Here is a 17,695-nt window from a genome sequence, read left to right on the forward strand (position 1 = left end):
CAACTGCTGGTCATTAACGGGATTACAGCATTACGTCATAAAACATTTCTTTCCCAAATACTTAACTGCATGTTTGAGAACCGTAATATCGGATATCCGATCCATCGATTCGAGTTAAAATTAACTTAACATAATTTAATGTAATTTCAACTCGATCGATGTTCTTTGAACTACTCAAGATTTCGGCACAGATAGAAAAAAAACAACCCTTCACAACATTAACAACTTTCTTTCAGGTAATTTACTTCGATAAATCAAACAATATAATAGTATATATCTTACATAAAAAAAAACAACTCCACAATCTTCGCTTCATGTACACTAGGTTAGATTTTCCATTGTATTTTTTATCTCACCAATCCTCGCGAAAAGCCATTGGGGTCGAAAATTGCTACAGTACGTTAAATAGTTGTATATATTATCTTCATGCTCAAATTACGTCGACTTCATTTGTTCCATTTGTTCTTTTCTTTGTTCGATATTTAGCTAGTTAGTTTAGTAAGCGGTTACATATCGATTATACACGCTCAATGGGGGTCAACATACGATAAAAAGATATAAATTCGCATCACTCAAGAAGTAACTTTCACCTGCTCGCACCGATAGCTTCTTGAAGCAACCGGTTCCTTGTCGCATTTGTGTCGTTTGGCCTTAGGGTTTGATCGTACACGCGGGCGTACGGTTGAATATCGTACAGTAGGGGTTTAAAAAGATGGACAAACGCACAAATTTACGTTAAATGTTTAAAACAGTAAAGCAGGAAACCAAAAGGGATGTACGCTTCAAAAGGAAAGGATCGCACAAAAGCAAACTTACTCTACACATCCTACCTTCGTTGTAGTAGCGACGATGATAATCGTTAAAATATAGATAGCTACATAATTATTGTTTATATATTTATAAAACAAAACGGAAGCGAATCATCCGTATATAATTTAACTTTCACCTATCTAAATCGTTTCGAAAACGATCGCGCCCGCCTCAGAACTCAAACTCAAGCAAAAGACGTTCTCACAGCATGACAATTGAACTAACACACAGGCTGGGAGGTAAAGTAAAACGGATCTATAAAAGAAAAGGGGGCTACAGGTTCCCAAACTTTGTTACTTAATTACATCACAAGCTTTTCGTTTATCGGGAAAAGTTACTTATGCTAATCGATCGTTAGTCGGAAGTTATCGTTCCGCTTTGCACCGGACTTCTTTTGTTTGTTTGTGGGATATTTTAGCTGGTCCGTTGCTGAACCCCGCCCATACGCTGCTGATGTTGTACCTGCTCCGAGAGCATCATGATGCACTGTTCCTGCGTAATGGCGGACAGTTCGCGAAGCCATTCGTCCAGCAGGACGGCCCCGATGGCGAGATTTAGCTGTCGCTCGCTAGCACCCACACTGTAGTTGACCAGACTCGAATGGTGCTCGAGGCTATTGCCATGCAAGTGCAACTCGTTGTTACCACCGGTCGCTGCCGGAACCATTCCGGAGGAGGAATGATGAACCGGGGCCACAGCAGCCGGAGCATTCGAAGGTGTCTCGAACGACATGAATTGGGTTTCCGCTTCACGTGACTCGCGTCGGCCACCTCCACTGACCAGCAGACCGCTCGTCGGCGGATGGTATCCACCTCCTCCTCCGGTGCCGGAGGTGCCAGTTCCCCCTGGGGTTGATAACGGTTGCTGCTGCTGGTGTCCGGAGAAGTTCGTCGATGATCCCGCTGTGAGTGACTGCGGGTGCCTTCCGTTCGGCGAATGGTTCAATCCGTTACCGTTGCTCGAGCCTGATCAATCCCGCACCATTCCGAATGAGAGAGAGTATGGGGTAAAATTAATCAAGTGCTTTGTTTCCCATCTTCCCGGCAACGGAAACGTAAGTAGAATAGAAACGGCAACACAAGAAATAATTAAGCATAGCAAAGGATAATCTACGTTCGGCCTCGGAACCGACTCGGGAAAGGGTTGTATTAGTGTTCACACTCTCGAACCACGGTTCGATTCTAAATTACCTGTCCTTAATCCTATACATGCTCTACCGGATATACCGTAATACACACCAAACAATACAACATTTAAAACATTAATCGTTAGCAATGGGAGGGTGAGTGTAGAACAACCCGCAAGGGACTAAACATTTCCAATAACCTTACATAACTCAAAAACAATCAAAACTCAAAACACTCATAAAATGTTAATACATGCTCTGGACAGGGGAAAAGAGACACGAACAAACAAGGTCCTTGAGAAAGGCACTTGAATGTGGTACTACCTACGAATAAGCTCAAGAATGTTTCTACGGTTGGACAAAATTTCACATAAAGACGATGAAAGAGCTCCTAACATAGAATATTTTAATTTAAAAAACCATATATTCTTAAAAACCAAATAACAATGAGCTTCAAACTCCTATATGCTCGTAGAAAAATATAAAAAAAGGAAACAATTTTTTACATTTACATTAAAACAATTTGTGTTAACATGAGCAAAACAAGAAGGATATTTGATAACGTTGTGCATGCAAAATTTGGAAACGTTTCAGACCAAAAACAAACAATAAATAATAAGCAGTTTAAGATAAAACTATGCTGCAGGCGGAGGTAGTTAAAGGAAACGACGGAGAGGATTGGAAAGGTAGAGTAGAGCAGAACAATAACAAAACAAAAAAACAAAGAAACAACAAATAAAGGCATGATATTTACCGGTAAAAAATTCAACTATTTGTGCTAAACCCGATGAAGCTGAATGAGGAGAGAAACGAGATGACGAAATTGATGCGGTTTTATTATATATCAGTCATTTGGCTAGTTTTCTGGAAGCATTTATCATAGTACAACGAAAGGAACGTTATGGCGTAGGGGACGGGGGTTGCTTTGTGAATGTACAAATGTTTTAAGCACATGGATGAAGTGAAGGAGTTTTAAAATTTCGCTTTCTCTCTCTCTCTATCTCGCTCTCCCTCTTTAACTGTTTCGATTGTGTTCACACTATACCGAAACGGACGATCGTTAGTCAGTTCACATTTGAGATGAGGCACATGTCAGTCCTACGTAGTGGCGCGGTGGTGGTTGAGTTTGTGCAAAGACCGACGGTGTTTAGATACAGTAGCGGAGAGAAGTGTTGAAGGAGGAGATGGAATGAATATGAACGCCCATTTGGCAGTGACAGGCGGTGGGCGTAGGTGCAGAAAGCTGTCTCTTTAGCGATTAACAAAACTCTTCTTCCATTTGAAGCAGTAAATTTGCAAAAATAAAAAAACGAACAAAAAAGCAGTTAAGAAATGAAAAAATATAAACGAAAACTGTTACAACAAATTGCAAATACAAACATTTTTGATAAAACGTCTTGTAAACACGAAAACCTTTTTAAATGCACTTTGTGCATGATTCCAAACTAATAAATAAAGAAAATGAAGACAAATCGTAACAGTTGAAAGATGAGAAATGATAGATGAGATATGAAATCATATAAGGCGAAAGGTGCCCACGGAAGCGTATAACAGTAAAAATAAAACAAAAATAAAATAATCCAGTGTAGGTGAAAAGCAATTAAAGGAAACGAAGAAGCAAGACGTAAGCGAGAACGAAAGAAAGACGGCGGTGCGACAGAGTATCTAGAGATCGTTGGTGAATCACACTACGCCGCAACTAATGAGCTGTGAAAACGAAAGCATAAGTCATCAGTTTCGAGAGCAACCGCAGCAAGAGGCAGCAAGAAGATTCGTAGGATAGGAAGATACATGTTGTGGCTGGTTTGGTTAGGTGAAAGATAAACTAAGTGATCGATCGACGGTAGACGGGCGATCGCCGATCAGGCTGTGGTCCACACACCATCGTTGGAGAGGAATTTAAATAAAAAACAATACCGAATCGATATCGAAACACTCACCGACAGACCCGGGACGACGGAAAATGTTCGAAAATGAGTTGGTTATGCTTTTACGTTTGCTGTCCTGCCGCTTGAACGGATCGTAGGACGAGCTGGGGGTCAGCTGCATGGGAGTGGTTTGCGAGAGGCTGGAAGTCATCGACGAGCCGCCCCCGTTTAGCAGCTTCCCGCCGCTGGCGGCCGACTCGATTGCGTTCTTGCGCATGTTCACTAGCCGGAACTCACGATCGACCAGAAAGGTTCGCGCCACGTCGGCAATCTCGAGCGATTCGTCCGTGTCCGGTAGTTCGGCATCGATTTGTTGCTTCAATATTTTCAGCACCTTGTGACGAGAGAAAGAGAGGACAATTAATTTTTCAAACTCATTTGAACCTTCGATAGTAATGCAAATTTTTGAACTTTTATCGCTTGGTAACATTCAACCATCTTTGTAGTACTGGACTATACATGTTTTAATACATGGCACGTAATTTTGTGAAGCAATTTAGGCATACCTGGTGAAAGGAAGGCGTATCGGAGGTCGTCGGTATATCGGGCCGCAGTAGAATCGAGTGCAGCAGTGGTAGCGGAAACAGTGTCAGGTGACTTATCAACCCCGTCAGATGGAGGTTCACGTACATGCAGTTACTCGTGAAGGTTTGCAGCTTTCCCCAGATGGCGGTAAGGAAGGGACCTGTTGAGAGAGAAAACCAGCACGAATTAATATTTGCGAAATAAAAAGAAGAACCGTTTCTACGACGTACCTAAACTGACCGTCCCCTGTGCGAAGAGATCCTCAGATAGATCGAGATCACCGATGGGTTCTTCGCGCACGTTCGATATCTTCCACGTGTCGACCCGCTGATGCTTCGGTTCCGGAGGTAGGACCAGCGCTGCCGGTAACTGCTCACTCGTAGACTGAGAGAATACGTTCAAACTTTCGTACCCACTGCTGTCACCGATCGATTGGAGACTGTCCAGTTGCTTACCACCGCTTGCGGTGGCCGCCACTAAGCCGGCCCCACCAAACATGCTCGCATTGGAAGTGGTACCCGTGCCAACGCCAACCGGCTGGTCGCCCACGATCGAGCCGAAGGTTCCGGAATCGGACGAAAATTCGCTCAAAAAAGATTTTATCATCTGCACCTTCAGTGTGCGGACATCTTCGGCGTTCTCGAGGCTGTTGCCAACGCTACCACCGTTCGGGGACCCCGCGGGACCGGAACCGGAGGAAGAGACAAAGTTCGCTTTGCTTAGTTTTTGGTAACGGTACACGTTGTTCCACTGATCACAGGCATGTTTGCATTGGGCGATGCGCGTGCGTGCATCGAGCAGGTACGCTTGGTAGTTGGCCAGCAGCGTTTCGCCGGTCGTCGTGTTCAACCCGTAGTGGTTCCAGTTGGCACCGATCGTTTTGCTAACGTTCATGTTGACCCCAGCACCACCGTTTAACCCGTTGGCACTCGTTGGGGCAGGGGTGGTGGTGTTGGTGGTGATAACACGTTGACTGGCACCGCTGCTTTGGCTTGCCCCGAGGCCATTGGTGTTGTTATTATTGTTAATACTCAGCACGCTGTTCACCTTCCGCATGATGTCCGGTGTAATGTTGAGGAAGTACTCGACCGCCTGCGTGTACGGATCGACCCGGTTGATCTTGTACCGGTGCGATATCGGGACGTGCTTGCAGTGCAGCAAATACTTCAGCATCAGCTCCAGCATGATGTCCTCACAGTTGAGGCTTAGGAGACTATCGAACAGCGACAGGGTGACCATGCACAGCTGCAAAGCGGAATGAGAAAAAAACATATTAGATTCCTTTTTTTCAAGTTATTTGCTTCAGCGGAAAGCAAATGTAAGCCTTACCCTTGAATCGTTGCTGTTCAAGCGCTCCACGAGTACATCCAGTATCCGCTGGCCGTCAAACTTTTCCTCGTCGAGCAGGAAGCGAACGACGAGCTGTATCAGCCCCGGCTCGGTGATGGACCGTACGATCAGATCGAAGTACGCCATCGCCGACACCTGCGACTCGACGTTCGTCTGGAATTGACCTTGCCCTTTAAATGTCTGCTTTCGAGAGTGAGGAGTTGGGATAGTCAGGGGGATTCGTTTTTCAAGTGGTGTGCATTAGGGTAGCATTTGGATTTATTGTTTGTGTTGTGTGAGGAGTTGTCGCGGTGGGTTTTTAATGAATCATTATTGGTTAGCAGGTGTCGGGTTGAAATTGAGATACGTTTATTTTTTTTTTTTTCATTGCAGTCCACAACGCAACCCCCATTATAAATAGATGGAGTATGTTACGTATTTCCAAAATTCCGCCATCCGGAAAACGGGGGAGAAAAACAATATCAACAAGCGGAAAACGATAGCAAAAATTCACAGCATTCATCATCAAAAGGCCATAGTTGTATAACACAAGCACGCACACACGCACACACGGACGGTTCGTCGTCGAGGAAGGCAACGAGAGCAAGGGCAGTTAGGTTGGCAAAAAGATATTGGACGGAGAAATGGGGGGAAAAAATGGAAGCACAAGAAAAAAGGGGAAAAACAATTGATAAAATGATACCGATCATCGGCCATTGGGAAAACGATCGACGGGTAATATTAGATCACCAAACAGGCCGGGATGCACCATCGAAGAAAGAAGACAAGAAGGTGTGCAATGACGAGATTATTCGAAAATTGTAGTACAATGTTGAAATTTTTGGTATAGTGTAAACGATAAAAAGGGCAATTAAAGCCGAAAGGAAATGGGCAAATGATGTGGGGGAAGAGAAAGAGAAAAGAAAAAAAATAATAAAATAGTACCATTAGTTCCGGAACGGCAGCGCGGCAATGCCTCGTAACGATCGTAAGATCGGGTAAAAATACCAAACACACAAATCAAACAGAGACAGACAAACAGACAAAAAAAAAGAAGAAAAAGGACATGAAAAAATAAACCAAGATAAGGTAACAAATGGGAGCTAATGTAACAAAACTAGAAAAAAAAACTGTTGACTAGTGAACGGAGATGTAGCTTAGTAGAACACTACGGGTACGAGAAAAACAAACTCGATCATATGGCACTTCCGAACCGGTGGAAGTAAAAGAACAGTTTGAAGTAAACATGGGATGGAACACCAGCCACTTAAACAAACACAACGAAAAACAACAAACCATAACGAAAAGGGAATTGTGGTGTGATTGTGAGTCAGTAATGGTTGAGTTGTCCATTTGATTTCCTTTTACGAAAACCGTATAACCGTGTGTGCTTTTATGAATAGGATTGATGTGTTTTCAAGAACCCGGCAAAATTAAGTTTTACTTTATAGCCTCAATATTAGATCTTTGAGTTAATTTAATTCTCATTTGCTTTCCTTTGGTGATTCGGAAGTCGGTTTAAGCAACCATCTACTTTCATTCAACGCTAACTGTCAAATACCCCAACACTCAAATTACCATAGCAACGTAGGATTGCTGAGCTTTTGCATAACGATTGTTTATTCGATCTCTACCTCTCATTTGCTCTATTTATTCTTGTTTGAACTGAAGATACTATAATCATTTGTTTAATCAGAAAATAAATAAAATCGTTGATAATTGGTCGCATTCCAATGCGACTAAGAGTAAACAAACTAGTTTCTGTGTGATGCTGTGTGGGCATGATTTGTGCAGTGCGACCTTCCCACCATAATCCAACAAACCGCGCTTTCGCCGGGTACAGCAAACATAAGTGCACCACTAACCGATTAAAGTTACATTCCACCAAACCATTGTTTCTGCTATTTACAGATTAGAATTGCCGAAGAGATTACGGGCTGTGGGTCGAGCCGTAAGAACAGCGGGACGGAACGGACCGGACCTCATCCACAACACAACACAAACAACCCACATTTGGCCCGGTAATGGAGGGTAAAGGTAACGGTAGGCATGAGATAGAGCGAGGCCTTTCCGAACACCACGTTGGCGGCGGAAAGGAAAGTGTACCGATAACCGAATGCAAACACTAATGGCAAATAATTGTGCTTTCCCACCCTCTCCCCATTTCTCCCGGTGGTGAGCGGTGATTTGATGGACCCAACGGTCGGTAAATCGACCGCTGAATGTGCATGAGGAAGCATTATGTTACAGCGGAACGAAGGCGAACGGTGTCCGATTGGAAGTGCGAGATTGGCTCGTGCCTGCCGTGAAGATGCGGTTGTTACGAGGCGAGATAATGGCGTGGGGGGAGGGGAAAGATGAAGGATGTCTGACGAGCAAAAAGACGCAAACGTCGGGAAAGGTGCAGTACCCAAAAAGCAAAACAAGGCCTTTGTGCGGGTGGACAGAGGCACACCACCTACCTGCAGTATGGCCGGACCGAGCACCGGCACCAGAAAGCCTTGGTAGAGGAAGTCGAGCAGCTGCTGGCGTATCATCGAGTGGGCGACCTGGACGACGGCATTGCAGAACTCCAGCGAGTTCATGAACAGCGTTAGCTCGGGCAGCTCGGTCACGTCGTCGGTCGTGATGCGATACCAGTCGACGGTTTTGATTTCAATCTGGTTCGGCAACCGCGAGTAGAGCCCACCGAGCCCGGTTACCAGGACCGGACAGATCGACGAGTAGGTCGCGATGTACGTGCCGACGTTCGAGTTCTTTTGCGAGAGCGCCATGCAGAGGAGCAGTGCGTCGCGCGCCTGATGACCCAGTGACCCCTCCCGGTGCACGTACGGAATCAGCAGCGAGAAGATGATGAAACTGAGGGTAGGAGGGAGGTTGTGCGAAATCAAACGGAACGGATCACAGCTTAGCGAATGTAAGGAAGAATGCAATGCAGTGACGCAACAACAATCACCGAACTATGGAAACTCACTTCGTGTGGCCGCCGTTGCTGGTCTGCTGGCTGTGGGTTTGCGTTTGCGTGGTGGAGAAGAAGAACAGGTCGAGAAGGTGCACGTTCTGCATCAGCACCACGCACAGTTGGTTGAGCAGGATCACGAGCCGCTTCTCCACGTCGGGCGGATAGATTTCGTTCTGGCTCGAGGCCAGCAGCTTCAGCAGCGGCCTGAGGAACGGTTCGTGCACCAGCAGCTGGTGACGCGAGTGGCTGACCAGTTGCTCGTAAAGCTTCAGCTGCTCCAACCGGACGGCATTGGCATATCTGCGGGTGAAGGTGAGAGAGAGAGAGGGAATCGATTAGAAATTGGAATCGCATATGACACCTTTAACTCAAGGATGAGTGCGCGCGCACCTTCCAGTTTTAATGCCCCACTCGTACAGCTTGTCGAGCAGGTTCTCGCTAAGGAGGTGCTCCAGACACGGCGCGGGGGGTGCCGTCTGGCCGGGCAGGCTGAGCTTGTTGCAGTGATGCAGCTCCATCAGCAGAAGCGTCACCATATGATCCAGATGAGTCACCACGCCGAGCACGTCGTCGTGCGATTGACTTCGATAGTTCTGCAAGAAGGAGAAAAATAGTAAGGGTTTTCCATTATGTTGCTCACAGAACTGTTGTTTTCATTTATATAAGAAGTATAACCTGTAATATATTTTCATTGTCTACTTTCTTCCTAATTGAATGACAATCATACACTCTGTCCAGTTGCTACAAGACTATCTCGATTTTCACAATATTCACTAAATATATTAATAAATTAGCTTGCTCCGAATATGCTTTAATACGGAAATTAATTGTACAATATAGCTTACATAAAATAATATGATAAAACGTTGAAAATCCATTCAACAATTGTCCAGTTGCTATAAGACCACTTAAATACAGTCGGGTTTAAAAGGCATTATCCAAAACTAATGTGTTGATACAATTGTGTTATGAGTTTCATAAATGCAAACATTTTTTTCAATCAGTTAAATTATCTGAATTATTTTATGATCTGATCATATTGTTTTTAACAAAGTTAGGTATATTGCAATTCGTTTCTGTGTCAGTATCGACTCGTCGATCTTTTTTTACTAATTTTTTACACAAACTCATTGCTCAAAAACGTCTAATATATTGTCTTGTATTGTTTTTAAAGGTTTAAAGGAAGTCTAGGCATCTTTAATGACCTTAAAGTAGTTTCAAATAGAAAAATGTAGTTTATAAAATAATTTTACAGTTTTTATCGGTCCTTTTCAGTAATAAGGAAAGACTTGAATCTATCGACAAGAAGGACAGATTTTCTCTCGCATTCCGACATTTCTCGTTCAAAATGACACATTTGCTTTTACCAGCTCCATTTATTATTTTCCTTTCTGCAAAATCACGATTTTACCACCAGTAGGTGTTTTATTATATTAAAATTCACTACTGGTCTTATAGCAATTGGATTATCATTGAATAAACATTCAACGTTTTATAATAATTCAACAATAACCGTATTTGTTTAAGCAAATTTGCAGTTTTTTTACCAAACGATTACCGAGAACGAGTCAATTTTCCAATATTTTCATTAAAAATCACGACAATCAAGGTGGATTGATAGCAACTGAACAGAATGTATTTGTTCATTTTATCCTTATAAAATCTCCTTTAGTTTCATAAAAATATCACCCTTCATTTTTCAACTACCATTGGGAGTTTTCTCACAAAGCGCATGATGATTGGAATGAATAAAAAAGAAGTCAAACGATTTTCAGTTGCACCGAAGAAGCTACCCTGGGCACTCACATACTCATTTCCCTTTTTGGTTCGCGAATTAACAGAGCATAATGGTTGGAAATGATAATTCCATCCTAACCCAGATAAGTATGCAAAGGCAAATGGTATACTAAATTGAAACTGCTACCGTGGAAAAATGATATTTATTTAATTTGTAAATGAGTAGAAAGCAAACATCTTCGCGGTTACGGGGAACCGGATGGATAGGTGGGGGTAGGTGGGTGTAAGGCGCGTGAAAATGCATAATTGCATGGTCCTACATTTTTTTTGTGTTTGTTTTCGCGCGTCGACTCCCCTCCTCGTGCCCCCTCCGATCACCGACCATGTCGTGTTTGCTTTGCCCTTTAATTATGCGACGCCATTTCGCTGTATGTAGACCTTGACGGACTGCAGTTGTGCAGCGAATCTGCAGTGGTTCGAGGGTGTGAAGATATGCGAAAGCAAACCAAAAAAAATGAACATATTTCCTACTCGCTATTGTATGCCGATGGTGTCTACAAGCGTCCTGGTGCATCGATAGCAGCAACCTGCTGCTGCATTGGGAATCCTCGCGTTGGTCCGCGCACATGTTCCACATGGTTGTTTTGCACGTGTAAGTCATTTTTTTTTCTAGCGCACCCGGTTTCCTATGAATTGTGAGGCTTTCGACTTCGAAACCTCGTTTTTTGTTGCCTCAATGTCCACGGAAGAGGCGCAAGTTGTAGGATGTTGTTAATGGCAGTAAAGAAAGCATAACCGTTTCCAGAAGCATCACGAATGAATCATCGATTGGTTTTCGCTCATATCAGCTACCAACACATTTGCCTTTGCTACCGAAAGATACTTCAGAAGACATTTAGAGGCTTCTGACGCCTGTCGATCAATTACACGGTACGATCGGGGATACAGTTATTCGGTGGAGGCCAATTTTCCCCCCGTTTTTCTTAAATAAAAAACTCCCTTGTGAACCAAGCCACCGATAAAACATCTTTTCCACCCCGGAAAAGGGGGGACACCACCACAGCACGTGTGAACCGCACAATGGTAGCAATTATGGTGCGCTGATGGGTGTCTGGAAAGTCACGGGTGCGAGTTTTCCATGAGAATTACATAGGATTACGCGTCTTTCGTCTTGTGATTCGCCTTCTGGCCTGTCCGTTGGCGTTTGGTCTTTTCGGCCGAGCGCAGCATCCACACGTGAACGAGAACGGCTATCGAGGCATTCACGTTCACAGACAACCCCTTTCCCCCTCCCCTCCCTCCCTCTCCCTTGAGCATCATGATTTCATTATGTTGAAATCGAGCTCAGTGGGCTTTCACGCGGGACAATTTTCGGTGGCACGGGGAGTGGCACACATCGCATCGCCTTGGGACCGATGGAAGACGAATGGGTTGATGGACGAAATGGATTAATTCCACTGGCGCGCTAAGGGGTGTACGTGAGAGTTTTGTAACCTAAAATGTTCGAATGTAACCGGTAGAGTTTAAACAGTTTGGCACTCGAAAGAATTGTTCGGAAAAACGGGCAATAATTCCTGTAAGAAGTAAAGATTGATATCTTCAAACCCAAATCATACAATCGCCCTATGAGATGATGGATTTCAGTTTTTAAAAGGTGTTCAATGACAAAGATTATACCCCTAAAAAAATTAATTAAACTTAATCGTATATCCACTAAAATTAATTTCAACCCAGATCGTCTACAAGCAGTTCCGGTAACTTTCAACATCTTTTCTTGACCAATATGTTCAGTGCCTAATGATAGAGATTTTTCCAAACAGCTCAACCAAAGTTTTTTTACAATTTAATACAACAAACTTTGGAACATTTCTGGGCTAATAAATAAGATTAGAAAATAATCTTTTTTTAAATTTCTTGATTTAAAACTTGATAATGTGACGATTTAAAAAAAAAAAAGCTTTCATATGAAAGATTTTGTCCAGTTGGTCACAGTTGTTGAGTAAATTTTTTTATCATAAACAGAGCAAGCATTACAAGATTATAGAAAATTCCGAGTTTTGTACTACTTGCCTACTCACTAATAATTGACATTTAATTACATCGTTAAGTGCTTCACATCCATTTTAATGTCCATAACGTTGTCAATTAGCTCTTGAGGTCAAAGATTAATTAAAATGCCACTTTAAATATGGTCTGTGGTTTAAAAAAAAAAGAATTTTCGCAACACCATGTTCTATCAACATGGACATACGTTATCAACTGTACCATGGCATGAAGTAAACCAAATTAAACTCGAACGAACTGAATTGAATGGAATGGGGGAAAACCCCGCAGCTGAGGGTTGGGCATGAGGACAAATGTCGGTCGCCGTTTAAACCGACGTTCCCAAAGTGATTAAAATGGTTGAAAAACATTTTCATTGAAAATTAATGCAGAATGAAAGCGATACTGGGCGGGATCGCTGGGAGTATGTTGATAATTTATTTTTTCAATAAGCCGGGTAGAAGAAACCGTAAACCCCGTTTGCGGCATTAAATTGTCAAGCGACTCGCAATTTCCCTTAGGAGTTGAGGGACTATTTTTTCCACGAAACACCTGCACGAAAACTGTGTGTTGGCCCAAGCAACAAATACTTTTTAGAATCAAAATGCTATAATTAATTTTAAAATACTGTTTTTTAAATGTTATGTCAACATTTTTCTTTTCCTCCCATTCAAAATATTGTATTTTTTTCCCTTTTGAATGTTATGCTATGCGTAAATGATGGGTTTGTTTTTCTCCCATACCAGGTTGCTCACCTCTGGCTGCATCAATAATTCATTAGCACAATTTTGGCACAATGGGAGTGGAATTGTGTCACTCGCTGCGCGTGTTTATTTCTGCCGCCTTTTGGATTTCCCATAGCAAGTTCGTTATAAAGTTCATTATTTTGGTACAAACCGAAATAAAAAAAAAAATTGGAAAAACAAAACACCACCAAGCCATTTCCTCCTTTCAGTCGATGAATGTGGATACACATGCTATGTGCGGGGTTTTTTTCCCTCCTCGTTCTCATACAACCTACCTCCCATTGGGTGGGGGTGGTGTGCGATTTCACAAAGATGCAATTTGTTTGACGGAACGTTGATGCAACGTTTTCGGCACTTTTCTAGAGCGATCTTCTGTTTTTTTTAAAGCTTTTTGAATTGTGGCGGTAGATGTGGCCGTGCCATTTGACTCTTTTTTTGGAGCTATATTAGATTTTTCTTGTACTCTGTAACCAGTAATTTGGATCTCCCTTCCCCCGTCCACAAAATACACGACCCATGAGCTTCATATGATTTTCGGTGCAATTTTTTCTTCCTTTCCAAGGTGGATGCGACCGTGGATAAAAACAATAGAAGGCAGTCGTACGACAGAAAAAAAAGTACAGTCACAAAAATTCGCGAGTGCAGTACAGGGCAAATGCTTTTACAGTGCGTTAGCGAATGTTACCGTATGGAAAACAATTTATGTAGCACTAAATGAACCTTTTTTTCATTGTCAAAAAGTCACACTTTAATCAACCATCATGCGATGAAAAATCAGTGTATATTAGTTTTAATTCAGCGTTAAAATCAGTATAACATTGTTATGTCACCCTCATATGGAGTAATAGCATTGGAGTAATAGCATTAGACAACTAAACTGTGGTCCACTTTTCAGAAGCTCTGAACTACTTTAAAATGTCTGTTGGATGAAGTTTACGTTACATAGTGCACAAAAACATCTAAAAGGCGATGGGATTGAAAAAAAGAAACGGAAACGAAAGACATGCCATCATTTCGATTTGCCAGTGTTTGTCGTTTTCCCTTCTCGCTAAACCCACCGTTCTGCACCGCTGAAGGCGATCGGCGAGCGAAGAAAGAAATGAGTCGATCTTGCGTGTGGCGTTCGCCAAAGAAATTTCGCGACGCGTGGGCCCGCCACGGCACCAAACCCTCGGTGCTCCACAGGGTCCCACCGTCCGCACGTTCCATGAGAGTTTCGCCCGGCGATTGGGGCTCCATTTTTTCGTCGCCACAATTGGAAAGCAAACAACCCAGCTCCAACCAACCCAACGGAATCGGAATGGTGGCATGTCTAGGACCGCATGGGTAAATAAAACGATATTTCTCGCGGGAAAAAAAGGGACGACCAACATCAGATCGGATTGGCTTCGGGCTGCTGGTTGGTGAAATAAGCCGTCGATGGTTTCGGACACCTCTCATCAGCCATCACATTTAAACGAATAGGACGATTATGGGATGAAAGTTCTTTCATTTTGAAAAATTAATGACGTATTAAATAGCGCCATTAGAAAAATGCAACGCGAGAAAGTCAAGTATGTGATCGAATGCAAAAAGATTGATCAGTGTAGAGGTTTAATATCTTATCTTATGTATCCGTTGATAAGCAATTGAATAAAGTTGTCGAATTTAGTTAAACTACCTAGTCTCATTGCACGTTGCATGTTTTTTAAATACTTGTTTGCATTTGTGTTTTAAAAAGATTACACATACTTTGCTTAGTAAAACAAAATTTCTACACTTTGCTCAACACACAATGTTCATGCGGTATTTTGCGGAAGTCGGAACTGATCGCATGAAGAAAAAATAAACCTCCTTCCGTAACCAGCACCGTGCCCGGTCCGGTAGGGCTAATCCGGTTCGGAACCGGCACTGTTTACGCAACGTCTTGACGATGATAAGCTTGTCACAGCGAAACCCACGTTCCGGACGGCGTGTTTTGCTATTGCCGGGGAGCGTGTTATTTTTTTTTCGAAAAAGAAGATTGTTGTATAAAAATGCGTCGCAAACAAGTATCGAAGCATCGCAATCGAAAGGAAGAGGAAGTCCAGCGTTATGGCAACACAAGTCGCGATTCCGCCGTACTCATCATCCCGCCGTCCTTTGGCAGCACACACTGGATCGATGAAAGTAATTGCCGGTCTTGGCGTCGGGAGGCTAGGATCAACCAACCGCAACCACGGCGAACACGGCGACTCGTTTCAGTGGAAAGATCGTTAACGATGAAGATGATATTTTGTGAATGCTGTTTGATATGGTGTTGAGAAATTGTAGAAGCATTAGCAACAGTATGGGCAGATGATTGGTCTCACATGTGGTAATATTTCTAAACAATGTTTTGATTGACATGAGACAAAAAAGATAAACATCTTTTACACTGGTGGAATTTGATTAGATAAATCATAATCTCATTTGCTGGGTTCCATAGCAAAATTAATTAAAACCTATCGTTCCAAAGCTCAAAAGGCGCGTTGACAATCTAGTCAGCACAGATTTCACCAATTATTTTAGATTACAGTTTGGTATACTAAATAAATTCTAGATTCTAATTTATTACCTCTGATCGTAAGATTATTTCGTACGCCTGCTGCCAGTGGATGCAGAAACTGTCGTAGCATGCTTTCGGGTCACAGTCCGTTGCGTCGAACGGCCGGATCCCCGCCATCCCGCCGCCGCTGCCACCGGCACCGGAACGGGAGCTGGCATTTCCGGAGTGGCCGGATTTGGTGAAGCTTTGTCGCAGCGGGCTCGACCGTAGCCAGCTCATGGTAAGTCCGTCTTTTCCTTCTTCTTCTTCCTCTTCTGTTAATCCAACGTTCCGCTACACAAAACCTAACCGGCCGTCTTCGACCACGGCTAGGTTGCCTTTCGCTCGTGGGTACCGTTTGAAATTGATCGAGTCAATGGCAAGACGGATTAGGCGCCGTCTAAAGTTGGCCCAGGCAACGATCCGGTATGCTACCGTGTCAAGCTCGCGGGAAAGCACGTACGTGGCCAAACACTATCGGCAACAGGAGCCATCGGAAGAAAGCACAACACTTTTGCTCTACGTCATTGTTGTGTAGTAGCAGTCACTTGCACCCTGAAATTAGCAAATTGGTTAAGATAACACTGCGTGGTTGCTTCGATCTTTACGACGATGTTTCCTGTAGGTTTACGAGGAATTGAAGGATGCACCAAAACAAAAACAAAACAACTTCACTATTCCTCAGGGCGATGCAATAGTGAGCGAATGGCGTAGTAACGCACTTCCGCTGCATAAAAATACAATGCAAATGAGCTACGGTTAATTCTGAACAACACAACTCTAAGCAGCACCGTAAAATATCGCTTCAATCCCACATTCCCTGCGTAAACAGCACCGTTACCCACAGCATGCTCGCGGGGAGACAAAACAAATGAACTAACCACACAGCAAACCCACACATGCACTTTGGCGGTCACAAATGGTGCTGCGCCCCCTCAACCGTACACACAAACGAACATGCAAAGATCTATGAACAATTTATTTTCTCTGCTATGCTGCCCTATCATGTAAACAGGTCACCATAAGATTTACATCGCAGGTTGATTCGCACAATGCGGAGAATTTTCTTGAAACAAGGATTTATATTACGGACATTGCGATTCACTCTATATTGTAAAAATAACATACTGCTATCATTCACTCGTTACAGTTTCACTTCCTCGATCAGGTGCGATTAGAAACAGTGGAATTTTTTGTTTCCTATGGATTGCCAAACAACCCACTGCACTGCCATTACGACGTGTTTCTTCCGTCCACTGAAGCTAACCGTGTTTACTTTCTCCCATCACGGCACAGCCCTCGACGTGGATTTTTTCCTTTCGCCACGACGAATTGTTAATTTGGTGGCGCCAACAGTTACGACGATCTTTGACGATCCTAAGGATGAAGGCTGAAATTGAGATAATCTCCTAATTCCTCGCAACTAAGTTAAACTCATTGCCAACAAAACACCCAGCGCACAACGTCGATGCGAATATGATATTGCGTATCGCCCACGAATGATCGCCTTTTTGCGGGCTGCACAGAATCGGTAAACCGGATTTATTATTGATGGCCGCGAGTAAGACGCACCACAAAAGCAGAATATCACGTATCACGACCGAACTGGACGAGGAAAATATTGCGTTTGCTGCTTTCGACCCACGGTGGAGCATTGAGTTTTCGTCTGGAATTTTGACAGATAACGTAGATGACGTTTCGACAGCTTCGATTGACAGTACGGTTAAAAACATGACAGTGTTTGGAAATAAAGGTTTAGAATTGCAGAAATGGCACGTACTAACAAGGTTAAAACGAGCTTGATAATGTAATAAAGATATAACAATACTACAAACGGTAAAAGAGTAAATGAGGCCCCGGCCGCCATGTTTTCCATCGTGGCTACACCTCTTGTGGACGTTTAAACTGAATGTATGCAATTGGTGATACATTAATTCGTTAAAT

The 17,695-nt window shown here is 43.2% G+C and overlaps 1 protein-coding gene across 1 annotated transcript; it reads right to left on the reverse strand.

Annotated features, from left to right (window-relative positions):
• Positions 1 to 327: 327 nt before the first annotated feature.
• On the reverse strand, positions 328 to 17,411 carry LOC131288575 (FHIP family protein AGAP011705). The gene is made up of 11 exons (XM_058317718.1): positions 17,324 to 17,411; positions 15,782 to 16,306; positions 9,071 to 9,273; positions 8,693 to 8,980; positions 8,181 to 8,577; positions 5,719 to 5,919; positions 4,620 to 5,634; positions 4,371 to 4,549; positions 3,877 to 4,198; positions 2,691 to 2,729; positions 328 to 1,775 (listed from the first exon to the last, which is right to left on the reverse strand). Exons 2-11 carry the CDS (start codon positions 15,989 to 15,991, stop codon positions 1,225 to 1,227), a joined length of 3,405 nt encoding a protein of 1,134 aa, XP_058173701.1. The 5' UTR covers positions 15,992 to 16,306; positions 17,324 to 17,411; the 3' UTR covers positions 328 to 1,224.
• Between the last annotated feature and the right edge of the window lie 284 nt (positions 17,412 to 17,695).

This window comes from Anopheles ziemanni, chromosome 3, assembly GCF_943734765.1.
Source record: "Anopheles ziemanni chromosome 3, idAnoZiCoDA_A2_x.2, whole genome shotgun sequence".
In the NCBI taxonomy this organism is placed as follows: Eukaryota; Metazoa; Arthropoda; class Insecta; order Diptera; family Culicidae; genus Anopheles; species Anopheles ziemanni.

Bases quoted from the DNA above. Each gene is read 5' to 3' on its own strand.
- LOC131288575 (XM_058317718.1), bottom strand. From the start codon at position 15,991: ATGAGCTGGCTACGGTCGAGCCCGCTGCGACAAAGCTTCACCAAATCC. The intron at 9,274-15,781 runs GTAATAAATTAG...TCCTTCTTGCAG, and splicing joins AAATAATCTTACGATCAGAG to AACTATCGAAGTCAATCGCA. The intron at 2,730-3,876 runs GTGAGTGTTTCG...CTCCTCATTCAG, and splicing joins CCGTCGTCCCGGGTCTGTCG to CTTCATCGGGTTTAGCACAA.